The sequence below is a fragment of the Penicillium malachiteum genome, assembly GCF_028827825.1.
Source record: "Penicillium malachiteum strain IBT 17515 chromosome Unknown utg000003l:1.0-4950554.0:1.0-4952489.0, whole genome shotgun sequence".
Classification (NCBI taxonomy): domain Eukaryota; kingdom Fungi; phylum Ascomycota; class Eurotiomycetes; order Eurotiales; family Aspergillaceae; genus Penicillium; species Penicillium malachiteum.
In genome coordinates, this window is record NW_026643096.1 from 292,179 (window position 1) to 311,665 (window position 19,487).

The following is a 19,487-nucleotide window of genomic DNA, read 5'->3' on the forward strand; positions in this document are numbered from 1 at the left end:
TCGCAATGTCATTTCCCCAGGATCCTAGACGCCGTCGCGGTGGAGCCGGCACCGGCTTCAGCTCTACTGGTCGGAGAACTGCCTTGGGGTATTATATCCCACTGGCGCTTACTGTTGGAGTCGCGGCCGTGAGCATTGCTGCGTGGGTTTGGAGCGAGCGACACGAAGACGACGACGACGACGAAGACCGCCCCCACGGCGAAGCTGAAGGTCCCTATCCGCCACCCCCAGGACCTCCTGGAGCTAATTATCCTCCACCCCCGTATGGTTCAGGCCCAGGAAACTATGCCAGAGATATTGGCTCAGAAATGACCCCCGCCGATGCTTCAGATGATCCTAGCTTCATGGCTCGCATGCAGGGCGCATTGCGCCGAACACCGAGCCCACAACAGATCTTTGATGGCGCAAGTCGCAAAGTTGTCGCCGGTGTTGCCGCTGCCGGTCAATTCGTCGGTGGCGCACTTACATCTATCCGGGAAGAGAACCGAGGCGACTTCGAAGACCACACAAGATGGTCCGAGGAAGCACAGTCCCGTTCCAACGAGAGAAGTCAACCAATCGAACCCACCATGAGTGGCGCTCTGCCAGGCCGTGCAGCTGGCCAACATTCATTTGAAAAGAAGAAGAAGACTGTTGTTATTGTTGTATCATCATTGACTCCATCTGACTCTGATGATTTCGCCTCAGAACACGCTGTAAGACAAGTCCCTTACAAAAGATATGTACTCTGATTTCAATTTTACTGACCCCGCTTGTCCTTAGTCGATTCTTTCCCATCTTCCTGAACACGTGGATCTGGAGACCTCTCGCATTTTCGTCTTGATCTATGCGCCGAACTTGAAGCATGCCATTGGCCAGGGAGGCGCTTCCCGCTCAGCTCAATCGCAATCTATTGCTTCATCCTACTCTAACATTGCTCATGAAGAAGCGAGCTCCTCTGCTGAATTGGTTGGTGGTGACCTCACTAAGGTGGAACCCCGACAAGACGATGATCTTGAAGGACAATCTCCATTCTTCCGAACCCTGTACACGCAGGCGCAAGCACTGGTTGAGAAGGAGAGCATGATTATGCCCTTCAGTACGGCTTCTGGATACGTTCACCTTGTCCGCCACCTTTCCCCTGATCTTGTCTACATTCAGGAGTCCTTGACTGAAGAGAAAGGCGACGCTGTCCAACACATCTCCGGCTGGGTTCGCCAAGTCATTGTTGTGGTCGGTGACGAGGGAGGTCGCGGTGGTCTTATTGACAGCGATGACGAATCTGCCCTTGCCGACAAAAGAGAGAAGTGGTGGCAAAAAGAAGGCACCACTGGCATTGGAAAGCGGATTGATGTGGTTGATGTGCATCGCGTCGGTGATGACTGGCGGCGCCGAGTGCGTGGCATGGATTAAACAAGTCCAGCACCTTTTCCCGCAATGATGTTGATGTTGATATTTGCCCCCCTCTGCATGTTTATATTTTCTTTTACTGTACCCTCTTCGCCCCCTGATGATTGTGTTTTCGATTCCCCTTGAACTTTTTCCTTTTTTTCCAATTCCCCTTGGACTCTGTTATAATATGGCCTTGGAGCAGAGAATCAACCCTGTTCTACCTGGCCCGGCCCAGGTGCCAATGCACCTTCATGATAGCCTACAATGCAACCGATTTGCCCTGACCATACAAAAAAAAACTTCCTGGAAGCAGTTCAACCTTGAAAACTGGCAGGTAAATAATTGCCAGTGATTACTAGGTACTCCGTATACCAGTTGGCATGTGTATGTGTACTGGGTGAATTCAACTTGACATCTGGAAGTTCCAACTTGAAGATTCGATCCATTCAAGTTCTTACATACTAGATGCCCAGAAGCTAGTTGCATCAACTTAGAGTCTCTGATCACTGGCATAATCATCATGATCCATGGATGCGGCTATGCTGAGTCCCGGGTAGTAGTGGAGATAGTTACTACTATCAATATATTTTGAATCGAGCACATGCTACCATTTCAAGTTGATATGAACAATCCAGCACTACTAGTAGTTTCTCTCCAGTGAGTATTGTACCACTTTTCAGAATACTACTAGTAATTACTTGTAATAAAATCCTAGTAAACATTTGAAGTTATCACAAGTTAATTGACCTAAAATTGTTTCAAAGATTCCGTATACTATTTTCACTGTAATCGGGAGAGCTCCGATCTATAAAAACATCTCAATTTATTGAACTTGCCTTGAGGAAAGTTGCCTTCTAGACTTCACTTTGCCCAGGCTCTTAAGTGAAAGCAAACTGAGAGCATTGAATGACCAGAACACACCTTATCTACACCCAGGTGCTGCGAACTAGGTTGTGAATGGTAAATATATTGGTGCCTAAGGCAAATAAATATCAGGCGCTAATCCAAATTTGGCTACGGTCATGTGACAGCGTCACGTCTCGCCCGCGGCTTGGCATCATCACCTCCTCTGCACGACTTCCGCCTTCTTGAGCCTCTCCGGACTCTTTCCCCTCTCCGCGAAGTTGTTCGATGGACGCCTCCGCCTTCTTTCTCTATTAATTACGGAGCGCCATCCTTATTGTTACTCCAATTTCGCCGAGTTGGTGAGCAAGGCCGGCCGACCGATCTCCACATGTCTCGCGCATCGGCCATCCCATTCTTTATTGGTCACCGGCTTCCACTCACCATCCCCGACTTGGTTCCGCAATAAGTCGCATTATTAGCTATATCTTCTTGAAGGTGCGCCTGACAGCGCCTTCAAAATGGCAACAGCTATCTCGAAACCTGCCTCCCATGCTCCGAAAATGAAGCGTCCGCCCCCGCCTTTCTCACAACCTGGGGTTAACGGGGTCAAGCCGCAGCCGCCTTCGTCTTCTCCACCCACCACCAACACAAGACTTCCTGGCAACGTGTCGGCTGGCTCAAGTCCCAATCTTCCCAATGGAGTGCTCAACATGGCGAATCCGTCAAAGGGTGCCATTAACCGGACTCGAAACTCCCAGTCGCAAAAGGGCGGCGAGCAGTCTTCGCGTACGGGCCGGCCTGTAACAAGGACAGCATCAGGCGGGACTGATAGCCGGGCCTCAAAGAGGTGCCCTGAACCATATGGTAAGATATCTGTTGAATTCTATCACGCAATGGCTTTCTACGGTGTATATGATTGATCACTGACCATGAGCCTCGGTTACTTGTCACAGTGAAAACCACAGCCTACATACTCAAGAAATACAGAAAATGCCCACCATCTCTTACCATACACCTTCACCCTACACATTTTCGATTTGAACAGCAAGATGGAAGTTTCCCTTACAACTCAGAGATGAAGATCATCATTGAACACCTCCGCGACGGCACGATTCCACATGCTTTGATCGACGACCTTCTTCGAAGTAATGTGCGCTTTTATGAAGGTACAATAAATCAGTCGTTTGGATGTTGAACTCAAGGAGAGAGGGTAGATTGCTCATGGTGTTCTCTAGGTTGTCTTATCGTTCAAGTGGTCGATCATAAATCCGTGTCCGCGCAAGCCAGAAAGACCTCCCCTTCAATATCGAATGAGAATAACACCCCGTTCTCTTTGCATAACTACAACGAACATATTACCCCATCTGCCTATGTCCCTTATCCGAAACAAAACCAGCTTACAGAAGTGCAAAGCTCCAAAACTGCAGAGTCAGCATCAGCCGATCAAAGCAAGCCAGAGAAGGAGAAGGAGAGCAATGGAGAAACTGCAGATACCCATGAACAAGTAACAGAGTCTGGAAACAAGCTTGATCCTCCGAAGCCGCGAGTGTTTACCACCGTCTTACACCCTACTGCCAGAGTATTGCAGGCCGAACTAACTTTGCTTGTGACCACACCTGACCCGAGAGCAGCAAAAGCATCAGCTGCTGGCCAGCTCGCTCGCACGCAGTCTGGGTCGGTGGTGCCTCAATCCCCGGCGACTGGTGGTATTCAACCCGATCGTCCAGCAAAGAGGCAGAAGACTCTCGTCGAACCGCACCAACTCCAGGAGTGTGAATCATTGATCGTTCGGGCATTGGCTCCGCCGGTCTATTTGGAACCTGTTCACAGCTTTGAGGCATCTCAAAGGTTACTCAAATTCCTGGAAGACCCATTACATAATAACCCGCCACCAGCACCCAAGCGTCGCAAGAGAACAGTCGCCGAACTGGCAGCAGACGAGGCGCTTGCTGCAGAAGAGGAGAGATTCATGCTTATTATGGACGAACGTCTTGAACCCACAGCTTCTAACGGTGCCGGTGGCACCAAGGCTTCTGCGGTGGATGAAACAGCTGGTGTGGCACCGTTTGAACCGCGCTTCTCACGTTTCAAGACCCTGGAAACCATTCGTTTGCAACATGAAGAGAAGGCGAAGCGTGAACATGAGTTGAAGATGAAGCAAGAATTGGCCAAGCGACAGCAGCAAGAGCAGGAGCGGGAACGACGCCGGGCAATTGAGCAGCGACAGGCTGAGGAACATGCTAAAGAGGAGGCTCGTAGACAACAACTGGCAGCACAACATGCGCAAGCCCAGATCGCAGCTCAACAAAGCCGACATGCCATGGTCCAAGCCAATGGTGTCAGCCAGGGCCAGCAATCTTCTCCTGTTGTACGCAATCAAACCCCTCATAGCATCTCATCACCACTGGTTGGTAACATGACAACACAGGCGGTTCCTATGAGCATCAGCGCATCTCAGCAGTCTGGAAGCCCACCAAGGCCACCTTCAGCTCTGCAGCATGCTCATCCTAATATGATGAGTCACCCTATGGCACCTTCAAGGAGCCAACAAGGACCAAGTCGGCACGGTACCCCTCAAATGACACAGGGCACTCCGGCTATGTCCCACGCGACCCCAATTATGCGCAATGTCACTCCAACTCAGCGGATGGCCCATGGCAGTCCAAATCATTCGACAATGGGCCAGACCCCAATGATGAACCACGCTATCGCAGGCCCTCAACAAATGAACAATGGAATGAATCTTACTCCACAGCAACAGCAGCAGCTCGCGCTTCAGCAACGGCAAGCTATGCTTGCTCAAGCAGCACAGCAGCAAGGTCATATGGGAGGGAACCAATTTACTCCACAGCAACTTGCGCAACTGCAGGCCAATGCACATGCCCAGCAAAATATTCAGTCACATCAACAACAGCAGCTTTTGCAAGCCCAGAAGCAGCAGCAGCAGCAACAGGCAGCGCAGCAACAACAACAACATCAACAGCAGCAGCAGCAGCAACAGGGCATGAATCCACAGCAACAGCAAAATCACCCGAATATGCAAAATGTACCTCGACAGAGCCACCAGGCTTACCAGGCGCAGATGATGCGGGCTCAATTTGCTCAGATGCAAATGGTAAAGCAGCAGGGAGGAGCCATTGGTCAAGCTCAAGGTCAAGCGAATCATGGCAGTCCGCAGCAGGGAATGACGCCCCAGAGCATGCCTTCCCAGCAACAGCAGCAGCAACAGCCACAACAGCTCCAAGGGATGAGTCCTCAGCAACAGCAGCAACAGCTGATGATGGCCGCTGCCCAAGCCAATGGTGGTCAGATGCCGAACATACAAAACAATATGGCTGCACGATACAATCGTATGTATCATCAACGACTCGTGCAGTTGCGATCGGATATGGCCAGTCGGTACATGCAACAGTATGGACCTCCGACAGCTTACCCGCCTCAGATTGCGCAACAATATGGTGCAGGGCTTGAAAAGAGCGCCAAAGCATTTGTGCAAGAGATGATGCGACGTGAACGTGACGCTGTTCACCAACAACGAGCTAACCAGCAAGCCGCGGCTATGCAAGCTCAACAGATGCAACAGCAGAATATGATGCAGAATGGCATGGGCAACTGATTCTGCTGAGATGGCCACGATAATACTTGCAATCTTTTTTTACGCTTTCATCTTCGCCAGCATTCGAAACCACTTTTTTTCTTCTTTCCAAATCTACGGCAAAATGTGTCACGCACGCAACTCATTTATGATGGGACTGACAATAATACGCTTCTCAGTCCATTCGACTTTCGACATTCAATACGTTTTCCCTTTCTTTTCTCTTCTACTTGATCTCCCTTTTTTTTCTCCCTTTCTTCTTTTCATATTCCCTCGTCGTTTTTCGCGGGAATTGTACAGGGTCCAGGCATCGCGGATATCAAGAGGTCGGCGTTAACAAGTACTTTTGCCATGGTTTTTCTTTCCTCGCGGTGAGCTCTCCAATTCTCCAGTTCTTCAGACTTTCTTCGCTTTGTCTTTCTTGTAATTTGTACTATGTGGGCACGGTTTCATTTCGGTGTGGGCGAGCGGGTTCAAATTCAGATTCGATACCATTCTGTACAGGAGTTCTCTATCGTTTTCCCAGTGGGTTTGGCTGGTTGTTTGGGCGGGAATGGAAATAGTGAAAATTTGTCCAAATGCAAGCCATTTCTGATATATCTCCACCTGGGCTTTCCTGAGTATTTTATCCCTACCAGTACAACTGTAGCGATTGATAAACTAGTGCCAAGTTTCCGTGGCATTCGTTGCACTAGGAAGATTACCATAGTTCGGGAATTCAAAAAAGAAATATTAAATGAGAATTTTAACAAAAGAATACGACTTCAACCACTTCAAGCATCCGTAGGAGAGAAGTCGGCGTTGAGATTATTGACTGGACAGTTGACTACTGATAGTGTTACATAATCCTTATCTGTACCGCCGGGCGCACGTCTTTCCAGTTCGCGTTCAATTACTTTCTCTCTTCCAAGCTTCCTACATATTCATAATTCACAATGTCGGCTGACACTGTCTCCACAGCTGTTGATCTGGATGATGAGCCCTATGACTCTGCCGAAGATGAAGATTTCCAGGTAGAGGGCGCGCAAGATGAATCCGACCTCTCCTCCGACGACAACGACGATGAGCCCGCGAAGAAAAAGCGAAAGTCAAATAAGAGAACAGAGATCCCCGATGAAGATCTTGATTCCGGGGATGAAGCTACAATTCGAAAAGCACGCGAGAAGCGAGAGAAAAAGCGGAAAGGAAAGAAAGGCAAAAATGCGGCCAAAGATGACCAGATGGACATCGACGACGAGGAAGGGGGCACAGGAGGATTTGTGCGAACTCGTGCCATGAAAAAACACATGTAGGAGCATTTCCTTGACTTCTTTAATTTTATATTTAATTTTATAAACCATTGATTCTGACCCGTCGCCTTCCTAATAGACAAGAAGAGCGAGAGCGCAAACCACTAGCCCGAATCGATGGCGCAACGATTGACGTGGAATCCCTCTGGGAGCAGATGAATGCACCCGGGAATCAGCTGGGCTTGCGACCGAACCAAATTAAACGCGACATTGAGCCAGCTCCAAAGCTCGAAATCGCGACCACCGATACGGATATGAAGGAGCAGGCGGCTGCAGAACCGGAGAAGGACTCGCGCCATGCGCCCGGCGAGCAGATGATCAAGATCAAGCGTACCTACAAATTTGCCGGCGAGATGATCACCGAAGAAAAGATCGTACCGAAGGACTCGGCGGAAGCCAAGGCGTTTCTGTCGAGCGGGGAGAATGTGGAATACACCGAGGTGGAGGATGCAAACGCGAATGAAAATCTGCGTCGCCCACTACGAAAGATCTCACGGTTCGATCCTAATCCAACGGGCTCGATCAAGAAGAGCTGGGAGAAGCAGGCTATTGAAGCTGGTGAAAATGCAACCGGCCCCAAGATCAACACGGTTGAGAAGTCTCGTCTGGACTGGGCGCAGTATGTTGATCATGCGGGTATCAAAGATGAACTGCGTGTTGCCAGCAAGGCCAAAGAAGGCTACATGGGTCGTATGGACTTCCTGGACCGTATGGGAGCCAAACGGGACGAGGAGGCACGACAGGCCCGTATCAAGGGCATTTGAGCTTGCTCTGCCTGCGTTGATCCTTATCTGTGATCCGCATAAGAATAAGATTACCACCGCCTCGTCTTCTCGAGGCATTGGCCAGACCTGCTACATCACTCCAGCACACATGAATTCCAGGTCTTATTGTGGCAACCTCGCGTCCAGGCCATCTTTGATTCTTTCTGTCGGGGATACACTACTTCAATACATTCTGTAGTCGATCTTGATTCCAACAGAACATCATCTTCGACCCCAAATATCCACCTTGAAACAAGAAATTGGCTGGTGGTGTAATTGTTAAACTTCACCCCTGGACGCCAATTTTAAAGCTGTTATGGTAAATAGCCATAATCCTTGATGGATACAGAGAAAGACCCCAGAGCCAAGTGACTCATCTCCTACTCCTCCTCAGCATGGTCTGGTCTCCTTTTCCTTTTCTAGTGAGATATCATCTTATCACATTGACGGGTTATCTCCCCGAACAATTGTGTACCCTATGTACTTTTACAATGATACCAATATGAATTAATATACCCAATCATAAGACTTATCTCAGTCTTCTCCATGCTTTCATCATCTCATAATAAATACATCATCCTGTTATGCATCCACAGTCGCCCGAGAGACATAATAGTCATATCTTTAGTTACTGCTCTTGGGCGAATACTTGATGCCACTGCTAGGGCAGTTGGATTTCTCAACTGAGATTCTGTTAGCTCTGTTATATGATACTGATATAAACACACAGTCAACTTACGTGGATCAGCTGGTACGTAGTGGCCATCGATAGCGTTGCCAGCCACGTTAAAGAAGTAATAGACTTGGTCGAGCGAATCATCTTCGCAACCAACGTACGGCTCCGAGCCCCCATGAAGCTTTGACAAAGCCGATTGGATGTCACTGAGCTCGTAGGTTTTCGAGTCATCGGGTGTGATACCAGCAGAAGAGAGAGCCTGTTTCAAGTCACATTAATTTTCTGGTTCTGACAAGCAAGGAACAGCATCCTCAAGTGGTTAAAGTTATAAGGATAGACACAATCATACCTGGTAGGTATCCAAACCCTTGAATAGATCAACCACCTTCTGGAAGAAATCACCAACTTCTTCTTGTGGTGTGTAGTTGTTGTAGCAACTCGGGTTGATGGTATTGATGCAAGTACCATGCTTGCTCCACTCATGCTCCCAAAACTCCTCATTACTGCCGTCATTATTAACCCAGTATGTATCCATGTATGAGAGCAGATCATCACGGTTTTGCTCTTTCAGAATAGCTGAGATGTTGGTGTATGCACGCGAGGAGTCGCAGCTTGACTGGTAGGTACCATCGCAGTTATCAGGCCTAGAGAGAATCGAATCAGCATCATGATCTTGTTATGACGGGTATCGCATTATCATAGTGAACTTACCATAGACCATGAATGGTCCAGGAATCACTCGGTCCGGTGGATGGATCACTGTCCCAGAATTGAGTCTGCAGAAGAGCACCGCCAGGGTAGTTGTAGCAACAGGTAGGAGCTTTGGATGAGCTCTGGCAGCTCAAGGTGCCGTTATTGGAGCATGACTTTAGCTGGGCCACAGCTCCGGTGGCAAGAGCAGTTAAAGTGAGAATTTGAGAGATTGGCATTGTAAAAAGTTGATTCAAATTGTGTAGTTCAAGTAGGACAAAAAGACTTAGAGGTTACAATGATGATTATATACACGTGTGAGAGCTACTACTAAAGTACTAGGTGCACACTGATTCCAAGGTTTCGAACATCAGGACATTTCCAGGAGCATGAATGTCGATCAATTGATAGCACATGCTCCGATAAAAGGACGCTGATTCGTGATTCCTTTGAATCGGATATCACACCAGCCTTCTTCTATTGAAGCCGATCCCGCAAGTGGAGAACAAGAACTCTTGGAGTCTTGGAAACACCTTGATCCAACCAATAACTTGACAATTCCCCTTCAAAGACCGGTCACTCTCAAACCACCGTCGAATTCCCTTTCACATTATCGAATTTGAGGTTGCATATCTTGAGACCCCTGCGGATCTCCGGGATCCCCGGTGTTGATTGAATCCTCGAGAGATGAGCCCCCGCTGCCGATCATTGTGTTCCAGCGAACCAGATCTCGCGATACGAGTGTGCCCCGGTGGATCGACGGGGCTACATCTCTGTTGGGCGCCGATTCCTTCACGATTCACCTCATAGGGTATCGCTCCGGTATCAGCTGGACCCCTGGACCCTGATCGTCGTTCTGCCGCTACGTGGAGCACGCAAATCCTTCGATGAGAGAACACAATCATATGCTTGTCTATTCAGTACCCCTCACCCCTCAATTATTCGAGGTTCTTGACAATAGAAAATAAAGATAAGAAAATGGACTGATTTAGTCGGTGCTGGCTAGCAACAGAAATGTCAGATCTACGAGGACTCGGTTATCAAAGGCTCTTGCTCTTCCTCCTGCTCCCCATCGTCGCCTGGTAGGGATTGATCAACTCGGATTCTCCAGACAGCCACCGTGGCTAAAGCGAAAAACAGGCCAGCCTGCAAGAATGGAAGACCCAACCAAGCATTGCCTAAATGCAATCCCCATTTAAAGAGGTAAGCAAACAAGGGACCGGCGAGAAAGATTCCCATTGACTGGGAGATGGCGAACGATGAGTAAAGAGTACCAACGTGATCGGGTACAACAAGTGCAGTAGCTAGACTGCGAGTATTGACTCCGAAAGCTCCACCCATTGCCACGATGACCAGTCCGAAGATCAACAATGCTGTGGTGGGAGCCAGGCCTACTAGCAGGAAGCCAACAACAGACAATATGCCGGTAATCTTGCTGAGCCAGTGATCTCTATATTTTCCGTGTAGATTGAGATACTTGCCACTCAACCAGTTGAGCCCAGGCATTAATACAAGGCAAGTGGTAAGGCCGACGCTTCCGCGAATCGTGACGAGTAGGCTTGCCTATTCATGCGTCAGTTTGAGCTTCCGGCTCTGGTTAACTAGGATCTTTTCAACCACGTACCTTGGCTATGCTCCAGCCGAATCGCTTCGAGGCATATTGGAGGAGAATGTTCGTACTCTGACGAGACATCATTGAGACGAAGGATATCATAATCATCCACATGACGTTTGTATCCTTCCAAATAAATTGTGCTGACTCTTTGAATTCTCGCAGACGGTAAAGAACCATCTGCATACTCGACATTTTCCTGGTCGGCTCGGTGAATTGAGTCGTGTTATCAGTTCGATGACTGCTGGATTTCTTGGCTTTGGCGTCTCCAAGCGTCTCTGGTAGAAAGAGAAACGGGATACATCCCAGAACAATGATAAAATAGCCCAGTGTCCACGGGATCCATGGGTCGAATGTCATCAAGTATGCACTGGTTGGAGTGGCCACGATATCTGCGACAAAGACCCAGGACATAAGGGTGAAAAGTGCCGTTGATCTGCCGATAGTTAGATATACTGAGTAATTTTAGCAGTCTTATTTCCTTACCTCTCATTTTCAGAGACAACGTCAGCAATCATAGTGCATACAACGGATGTCACTACCTGGTCACCACCGCCGATGATTTTCCATAGGGCAGATAGCCAGACCATGCGAAGTGGCAGCACACCCGACCAGAGACCTTGAGGAGAATCAGTAAGACAGCCAGATAATGAATCAAAACATAGTTTCCTTTTGACTCACATATCAGTCGAGTCCAAAGCTCATCCAGTACAATGCCCAGCATTCCAAGATAAACCACAGGTTTTCGCCCCCAGTGGTCTGCTAGTACACCATAAGGAAGTGAAAGAAGAATCGCTGATCACCTCATAGAGTTAGAATCGGAACATGGACCATTTCAAGAAATCGGAGAGGAACTCACTCGGTACCACAGCGAACCCATCCTTGTATCCCGTAATCAAGGCCAGCTCCCCTTGCACGGCCTCTGATTTACACGGATCTGCCACATCAGAGGCAGGTAGAGTGGTGTTCGTACTATCAAGAAACTCCAAATAATTTCGGCAAATGATTTTTTCAAAGATCGCAGTCTGAGGTGCTACAGAAAGATAGAATCCAGAATCGGCTGCCAGGATGAATATCGCACCCACGATCAAGATCAACAACTTGTTTCTGGTTTTCTTTCTCGTATTCATTTCGCCAACATTCTCGGAGAGTAATGGCTGCGACTCAGTCGCCATCTCGCTTGACGGGGCGGCCATCTTGGGGGTTTTGAGGGAGTTGAAAGAAAGAACTCCGAGAGAAGCGTAACAAAGAAAGCTCAAGCTCTCGAGATCACTTTCAAGGTTACCTCACTTCCAACCAAGCTTGGTTGGGTTCTTTGTTCAAATTCCCCAGAAACTTGAATAAATGCGGTAGCCTTGAGATAACAGCGCATCTTTTAACGCTATTTTCCCCCTAATCCCCCGCTCGGGTTTATCTACAGTTATCCGAGGTTTAGATTGGTCTGGATTGGATGGCGTTTTAAGTGGTATTATTTTGTCCAATCTTGTCCAATGTTAAGATGACAAGATGACGGGATCTCCACTCAAAAACGGTTGATTAGTTCGGCTTATTTACACGCGATAAGACTAAGCGACTACGAATATAGACTAGTCTCGGTCTTTAGATTCTATATATGATTCATCAATTCTTTGTTTTTCTTTTCATTCTATTGAATCTGAAAATCTGTATGGGGACAGTTGATCTTTTTTGGGGCTGATCTCATGATTTGTGGACCATTTACCCGGGATATGACAGGTTACTTTAGTCCGAAATAATCAGGTTTTCTGCTAGGTGATAGACAACTATATATTCAAGAAGGGTATGTGAGGATACTAAATAGATATAATATTAATATTCTCAATCTCATGTTAAAAGGATGTTCAGAAATGTCGATCTTTGATATTATATTTCAACTCTCGAGGCTGGCTGAATGCACATGTGGCTTCTACTTAAGTATACAGGTGCAGTCTTAGTATCTTAGCATGCTAGTGCTGCAAATGCCCGTATAGTAAGACCAATTGATGTTGATTTAGCTGCTTCCAAGCTTCTTCATTTGAACAGAGTTTTTTTATTCAAATGTTTCAAGTTGTAGTAAGAAATCATGCTCAAATGCCATTTCAACTTCTAGTACAACCCGAGCCTGGACTCAAAACACTACACATATCTGAGTGCTAGAGTTCACATCTTGAGTCAAGTCGAAGATAAAATTTTTGACACATCTAGATGTCGGCAAACTCCGAGCTCCGAGAAAAAGAAAACATTGAACACTCTGGCTTCTATGCAACTTGCCGTCTGGGCAAATGTGATAGACCGCGTCGGATCGGAAAGTTGATCTTTCTAAGTCAACCGGCCGGTTTCAAAACTGCCTGGTCGGCTTCTAACGTCAAGTTTAAGAGTGCTTCGGAATATTCCAGGCTCTTCCAACGAAATTCTGAATTATCCTTCATTTTGTCCCATTTTTGCTTTTTTCTACAACTGTATCCACATGGAAGCCAGTCAGAAATGAAAGGCTTATGTTTGCAAGGCCTATATCTTAAGTCCAATTTAGTACTCAACACAATGGCTGAACCTTGCCCAGGTAGAGTGATGGATCTCGTAAACAGCTGCCAGCGTTCTCTTGGACCTGACAGTGTACAGAAACCAACATCCATACATGAATTAATACATATGTGTAGTATTTGCAGTTCTCTTCGGATGGTTTCAACTGACCTTCCATGATTGGAAGTGCGTCACCCACTGGCATGGAGCTGCATACTACGTCAGGAGCCCAGGATATATTCGAGTCCATCAGTCTGAATTTCTTCAAGTTTCCAACTTGAAATGGACGCTACACTCAATGGCATCAATCAGTTGATTGAAATTGGTGCTTCAGAGTACTGGTAGATACATATGTTCACCTATGTAGAGGATAATAATACATGTATACTCTCACGCAACCTTGGAAGAATCAATTGAACATTGAATAGACTACTAGTAATCCGAGTCTACTGGCACTTTGACTACATGGATGTATATGCACATGTGTCCATAGTGTAGGTACTAGTATGAATGAACCTTCAAGTTCAAGTTGAGACTTGAATAAATCGATCATGATCACACCAGAGCATGTTCAGTTACCAATATCGCTACAATCTACTTTGCAGTATATTCAGAAGAGTCTTTAGTGGCATGGATCAAGTCGTCATTCGTCTGATAGTTAAACATGACAGTATACTCTCACTAACAGGTACTACCCTGGAACAATTTGAACATCTGCATTCAGTGAGCCTATCAAATTTGCCTTTCAATGTTCAAGAACATCAATTGAGATGCCTCAGTCATCTCATCATGCATAGTAGTAATTACGTGAGATTCTGATCTAATTTTCCATTATCCTACTACTTGGCCATTTCCATCGCAACAGTGACAAATAATGCCACAATCAAAACATTGCACAGAAGTCTACTCTCGAGTAACCCAATTCAAAGCCATAACCCGTAAGTCCCTTGTTTGAAGGACATTAAACATACATGACTGAAATGCAATGATTCGCGTTGAAGGGTGTTCCTGCGTAGTACTATCTAAAATGCCTCCTTTACTCCGAACACAATACTCCCATCCATGGATGTCCACGACTCACCCGCGAACAATATATCGAACACGACCCATGCTCCAGAGTCTAGAAAACAGGAATCTGATACTCAAACATAAGATTACACTGAGTAGCGCGATGCTGGTGGACGAAAAAGGCACGCAGAAGTCCTAATCTCGCGCAAGGGTCTAATAATATGATGTCACTTGAATTCGCCCTAGACAAGGACTAGAGTCCAGCCCATTCGTCGCCAGTACAAGACATGCTGGCGTAAGCCGATACTATTGTAATATGTACTAACGAACTATACAATGGAGAAAATTTCCAAGGTTTGCCCAGGTGAAAGCTAAGGAAAGAAGTACATCGGTACATTCCTGCCAATGCGTGTTTTAGGGAGTAAGTTTTGTACTTAGCGCAAATCCAGACTTATCTGAGCAGGGCCCTCTTACTGCTCAGCTGTGCCACTTGGAGAATGTCTAGCATATGTGGGCGATGCACAGTCGATCGGGTGGGGTGATCAGACAAGTGTTTACTTTTCGGTTTTGTCCGAGCTTTCGATTGACTTTTTTCTTTTCTCAGGTGGCGGCTCTATTGAGGCATTTGCATAGCTGCTAGTTGACTGGCATGCGCATTGGGCTAAGCGCTTTGACATCTAGACGCTCGGTGCTTCCGTAGGTACCAGTTGATCAGAGCGCTCAGATACTCCGAGACTTTGACGCGAGTTCCAAGATTTTGACATTCAAAGATGGTTCAGGGTCCAAGTCTTACGTACTCAGGGTCTTTTTGTGAAATTTTAATTTTTTAATAATTTACTGGTACTCGTAGTTTGAATTTGTCAACATAAGTGCTCAGGTACCTATACTACACGAGGATAATATCAACTACCGGTACATCCCTGGTCAATTTGGGTACCCGATACACCACCTGGGCAAATTAAATTAAACCCTTGTAACTTATCAGCAAAACATCCAACCCCGCAAAAAATCTCCCAATCAAGGCTTACTCCCAGAGCTCAGATCGTAGGGCTCTGCCGAAACATAACCTTTTGCCACTAGACATTTGGTATCCAGGAATTCGGGACCAAAGCAAGGTGATGCGGAGTACTGCAATGCAAGTCAGGTCCTCATCCCACAAAAGCCCCAAATACCGAGCTAATATCGGCAATAAAAACTAGCACAAACCAATTGTTTCAACATGTTTATTTAATTTTTCGTTTCATTATTAAAAAGAGGTAGTATCTGGCTGTTGGTACCAGCAAAATAGAGGAATATATGCAAGGGGGTGGAGCCCCAGAAGAAGGGATACAGAAAACCCCATATCGCCTCAGGAACCTATAGGTACCTTTTGCATTGCCCACATTACTATTGATGCACTTTGCATAACCTGGAGGAGGTGTTCATCCTATAGGGTGGATGCCTTTCCCGCAATCCCAAAGTACGTGGGGCTTGAGTGAGGCCATTTGGGGGGAGAAATTACGATGAAGTTAATCTATTGATACTGCAGGGTTCCTGAGCGTTGACCTCCTCCATATTTCCCCTGAATCATGCCATATCAGCGACGAAAGAGCCTTTGAGTCGGTCTTCCCTGTGACATCTGAAGATTTTGTAGTTACCTGAGAATTCGTCGGATGATGATCACTTAGAGATGGGAAGATACGAATATGAAAATATGATCTCAGACTCTTTGGTACTATGTAATAACCTAAACTTGGACCCTGTCATGCGGGCATGTAGGCATTTAGTTCTTGAATATGTACATGATAAGGCCTCCTAATACTATCTGTCAGTGTGGAGAATCATGAACCCCGAAAAATGATATTCATTGGTACTCATGATGAAAAACGACCGCATCAACGGGTATAAACCATAACAGTCCCATCCAGTTGGTCTTGCGTGGCCGGATCCTGTATGTTGACACCCGAGGAATGTGAACCGGTTGGATATGATCATGTCCTATTTGACGGTATGTTCAGCCATGGTGTCGACTTGCATGCAGATCGAATGACATAGGGTATCATTCGGTTTTTTCTGAAGATCATTTGTATCATTCATTTCTCGGTTCGGATCCGAAACAGTGATGCTCAGTATTCCAATGTTCGTACCAGTGGTAGACATGGATTAGAGAAAGATCCAAAATCAATAGTACGCTTCTACACTGAACCTGGATTGTAAACCGAGATCGTGCTAATGCAAGTGCCATATATATGGATCGATAAGGTTTGCAAATAAAGGGGAGGTCGTAAATCATTGCGCACTGTTCGTGGGGTTAGTCGTGGGTTTATCCAGAATCATTCATTGAAAGTATTTTTTGTGGTACCTGGTTCCTGGTGCCTGGTACCTGAGCGTTGAATATGAGATGTCACTACGATGACAGTTTACTAGCGATGAGCTGCCCAAGCTATAGAGTAGAAAGTTTCTTGATTTGGAATTTCTTGAATCAATGTTAGTACCTTGCAAGCTCGAGGGACCCCTGAATGTAAATGCCGCGTTGAGATGCGTTGAGATGCTTAGCAGCTGCAAGACAGTTCCATGAGGGCTTCAGGATCAAATTACGCAATGTTAATCGTGGGTGGCGACCAGCAACGTGAAGACTATTTTCCTTAACGACTTCGAACGAGTCGAATTCCATGCGCAGCCACATCACATAGGTAATATTGATAGACATCTTTCAGCCACACAGCCACAGATGGATGGCGACCCAGCCTCAGTGGCGGATGATCAGACTCGGGTTCACCGATAAGGCTGCGAGTATGGCATGACTCAGTGCAACACCGAGCATTGAAGTGAGTGATAATTTCGATCAAGTCCAAGCTTCGAAAGGTTTTGCACTATTGCCTCAAGCTGATCAATGCATACCGGAGATGATTTGGTTGATGATGTCGGTGACTCGGTGTTGATCTGAAGCTCGGACTGGTCTGAGCTCGAGGTGAAATCGGTCATAGCTTTTAGATGAAATAAGATCAGAAGTGGAGGCTTGGCAGCTTTAAACGGTGCAGGACTCCCGTAGATCAAAGCAAGTCATCCCTTGACCACGGGAGATGCAGGGGTTTTCACGATACTACGGAGTATGGGGGTGAAGAAACCGGCTTTTTCGGTTGGCCCTTGCGGCGATTTGTCTGGCCTGTGCTTCAAATGTTTGCGGATAAATTTGAAGATAAGATTGGTGTAGTTAGGGTAGAATTAATTGAATAAGATTGGTGTTGTTTTGAGACAGTGTTTACTAAAGAATTCTGGATGAAGATTTGAAATAATCGAGTCATTCAAAGTCAAATAAGAAATGAGAAATGGAGTTTATGGAGTTCAGAGGCGTAATCCCACTAATCTCGTAAGGCGGATGGATCCGAGCCCGCAGCCCTGGAATATGGAGTATTGGAGTACTCCAGATGTCCGTATGGGGACGAGAGCATAGACTATTCAACTCAGTTTAGCCTTGGCAAGCTGAATTTCCAAGGAAGTTCAAGTCCCAACCTTGGAAAGTTCATGAAATATGGAATGAAGTGGTATATGTACATTAGTACACTAGTTAAGTATTCCCACGGGTTTCTCATCAGTACTATTGCCTATTATTCACACCTTGAACGAGGGGGGAAAACCTGCTTTGAAAACAAAGAATTATGCATGAAACATTAAGTATGTTTTTTATGTTCCAGATCAAGTGTGGAACTTGAAAACAAAGAATTAAATTAGTGTAAGAGGTCCAGTAATTTGGGTATTGGCTCTCGGATCTGACAGACGAGATGATCGACGCCCCCAAGTGGAGTTGGAGAGACATGGATCGACAAGCGCCAGTTCCAGGCCAGGAACGCTAGAGAGCTTCCAAGCTTGTTTGAAAAGTACCAGGATAAATTTACCAGAATTATGAATAATTTTGTATTTATTTTTTATTTTATTTTTCTTTATCTGTAAATTCCCAGGATTAGTGTAGTAAAGTTGGTCCCCAATTCCTGGTCACGCTAATAAGCCATTTGCATGAAGAGATGACTATTTCAAGAGTACAATAGAGTTCGGTCCAGTCAATCGGTTCTGCAAATCACAAGCCCAGATCAAGTTAGTGAGAGCTGTCAGAAGTCGGCATCCTTTTGGTTCAACCCGCTCGGTGCCCAGGTGGATGTTGAGGGTTCAGGGACTCAGAGATGTTCTTGTTTCAGCATCGACCCACAGAACTCCTTATGTTAGTACAGTAACAATGTGATACACTGATTGAACACTAGATAGAGGCAAATTCTGGGGTGGAATCTGTGGGTATCATCCACGGGGAGGTCGGGGGATTGCATAACGGAACCATTGCCACCAACTTGTGGCTTACGTGGAGTTTTCCCGGAGACCTCGAGGAATGCATGAAAACTGGTGTATTTGGGGGAATCAGCCACGCAGTGGACCAGAGAACTGGGAATAGAGAGATCTCAAGCAAAGTGGTCTTTTGTCAACGGTGGGTTCCTTGGGTTCGGGATTCAACTGACGCGTGATGGATCAAACAATGCCCCTGAGTCTCCAAATGCAGGTCCAACTAGCTCCGGCTGTTGATTCCGTGAGTAGTTTTTTCAAGTTTCTCACTCTTGTATGTGGGAAAGTCATACCATAGTCAGATTGACCGTTAAAGATGCATCTTGAATCAATGTCCCCGTCGGAATGCACATCAATCCCCTGTTCTCCCCGGTGATTGTTAAGTTCTCCATATTATTTTATCTAAGGGTAATTTATTTTGTTCATCTTTTTTTTTCTTGCATCTGCACATTCCAATCATGTCTGATGACGATGTTATGTAATTTGTCATAAATGATAGGGCCGTATTGTGTGGGCCTAGAGCCCTATGTAGATCTTTTTCCAGGGAGGAAAAAGTACAAAAATAAAATCGATCAAGACAAAAAAAGAAAGCCATGGACCGGAGAATAGTAGAATGAACCACTGGAATTTTTCAATGTTACCTATGAACCGGGATATGGTCTGTGGTTTAAGAAGATCCGCACGGACTGAAGTTCATAATGTCTGACCTGTCGCACCCACAAACGAGAGATCGATCAAGTCCCCCCACTCAGCCACATTAGTTGGGTGGTTTTTTAAATTTCTGGATTTAAGAAAGGCTTTACTGTATTCT

The 19,487-nt window shown here is 46.3% G+C and overlaps 6 protein-coding genes across 6 annotated transcripts; 3 read left to right on the plus strand and 3 right to left on the minus strand.

Annotated features, from left to right (window-relative positions):
- Positions 1 to 5: 5 nt before the first annotated feature.
- On the plus strand, positions 6 to 1,392 carry N7483_006429 (uncharacterized protein; the record flags this gene model as incomplete). Its single annotated transcript, XM_057089866.1, has 2 exons — positions 6 to 695; positions 763 to 1,392. The coding sequence occupies 2 exons, from the start codon at positions 6 to 8 to the stop codon at positions 1,390 to 1,392; spliced, it is 1,320 nt and encodes a 439-aa protein (XP_056944607.1).
- A 1,343-nt stretch (positions 1,393 to 2,735) lies between these two features.
- Positions 2,736 to 5,833, plus strand: N7483_006430 (uncharacterized protein; the record flags this gene model as incomplete). Its single annotated transcript, XM_057089867.1, has 3 exons — positions 2,736 to 3,081; positions 3,171 to 3,383; positions 3,453 to 5,833. The coding sequence occupies 3 exons, from the start codon at positions 2,736 to 2,738 to the stop codon at positions 5,831 to 5,833; spliced, it is 2,940 nt and encodes a 979-aa protein (XP_056944608.1).
- A 914-nt stretch (positions 5,834 to 6,747) lies between these two features.
- On the plus strand, positions 6,748 to 7,865 carry swc5 (putative Swr1p complex component (Swc5); the record flags this gene model as incomplete). The annotated part of the gene is made up of 2 exons (XM_057089868.1): positions 6,748 to 7,100; positions 7,181 to 7,865. 2 exons carry the CDS (start codon positions 6,748 to 6,750, stop codon positions 7,863 to 7,865), a joined length of 1,038 nt encoding a protein of 345 aa, XP_056944609.1.
- Positions 7,866 to 8,489: 624 nt separating this feature from the next.
- Positions 8,490 to 9,470, minus strand: N7483_006432 (T2 family ribonuclease; the record flags this gene model as incomplete). Its single annotated transcript, XM_057089869.1, has 4 exons — positions 8,490 to 8,548; positions 8,605 to 8,800; positions 8,891 to 9,185; positions 9,253 to 9,470. 4 exons carry the CDS (start codon positions 9,468 to 9,470, stop codon positions 8,490 to 8,492), a joined length of 768 nt encoding a protein of 255 aa, XP_056944610.1.
- A 784-nt stretch (positions 9,471 to 10,254) lies between these two features.
- On the minus strand, positions 10,255 to 12,039 carry N7483_006433 (uncharacterized protein; the record flags this gene model as incomplete). Its single annotated transcript, XM_057089870.1, has 5 exons — positions 10,255 to 10,794; positions 10,856 to 11,279; positions 11,330 to 11,462; positions 11,525 to 11,638; positions 11,703 to 12,039. 5 exons carry the CDS (start codon positions 12,037 to 12,039, stop codon positions 10,255 to 10,257), a joined length of 1,548 nt encoding a protein of 515 aa, XP_056944611.1.
- Positions 12,040 to 16,835: 4,796 nt separating this feature from the next.
- N7483_006434 (uncharacterized protein) lies at positions 16,836 to 17,057 on the minus strand (the record flags this gene model as incomplete). Its single annotated transcript, XM_057089871.1, has 1 exon — positions 16,836 to 17,057. The coding sequence occupies one exon, from the start codon at positions 17,055 to 17,057 to the stop codon at positions 16,836 to 16,838; it is 222 nt and encodes a 73-aa protein (XP_056944612.1).
- Between the last annotated feature and the right edge of the window lie 2,430 nt (positions 17,058 to 19,487).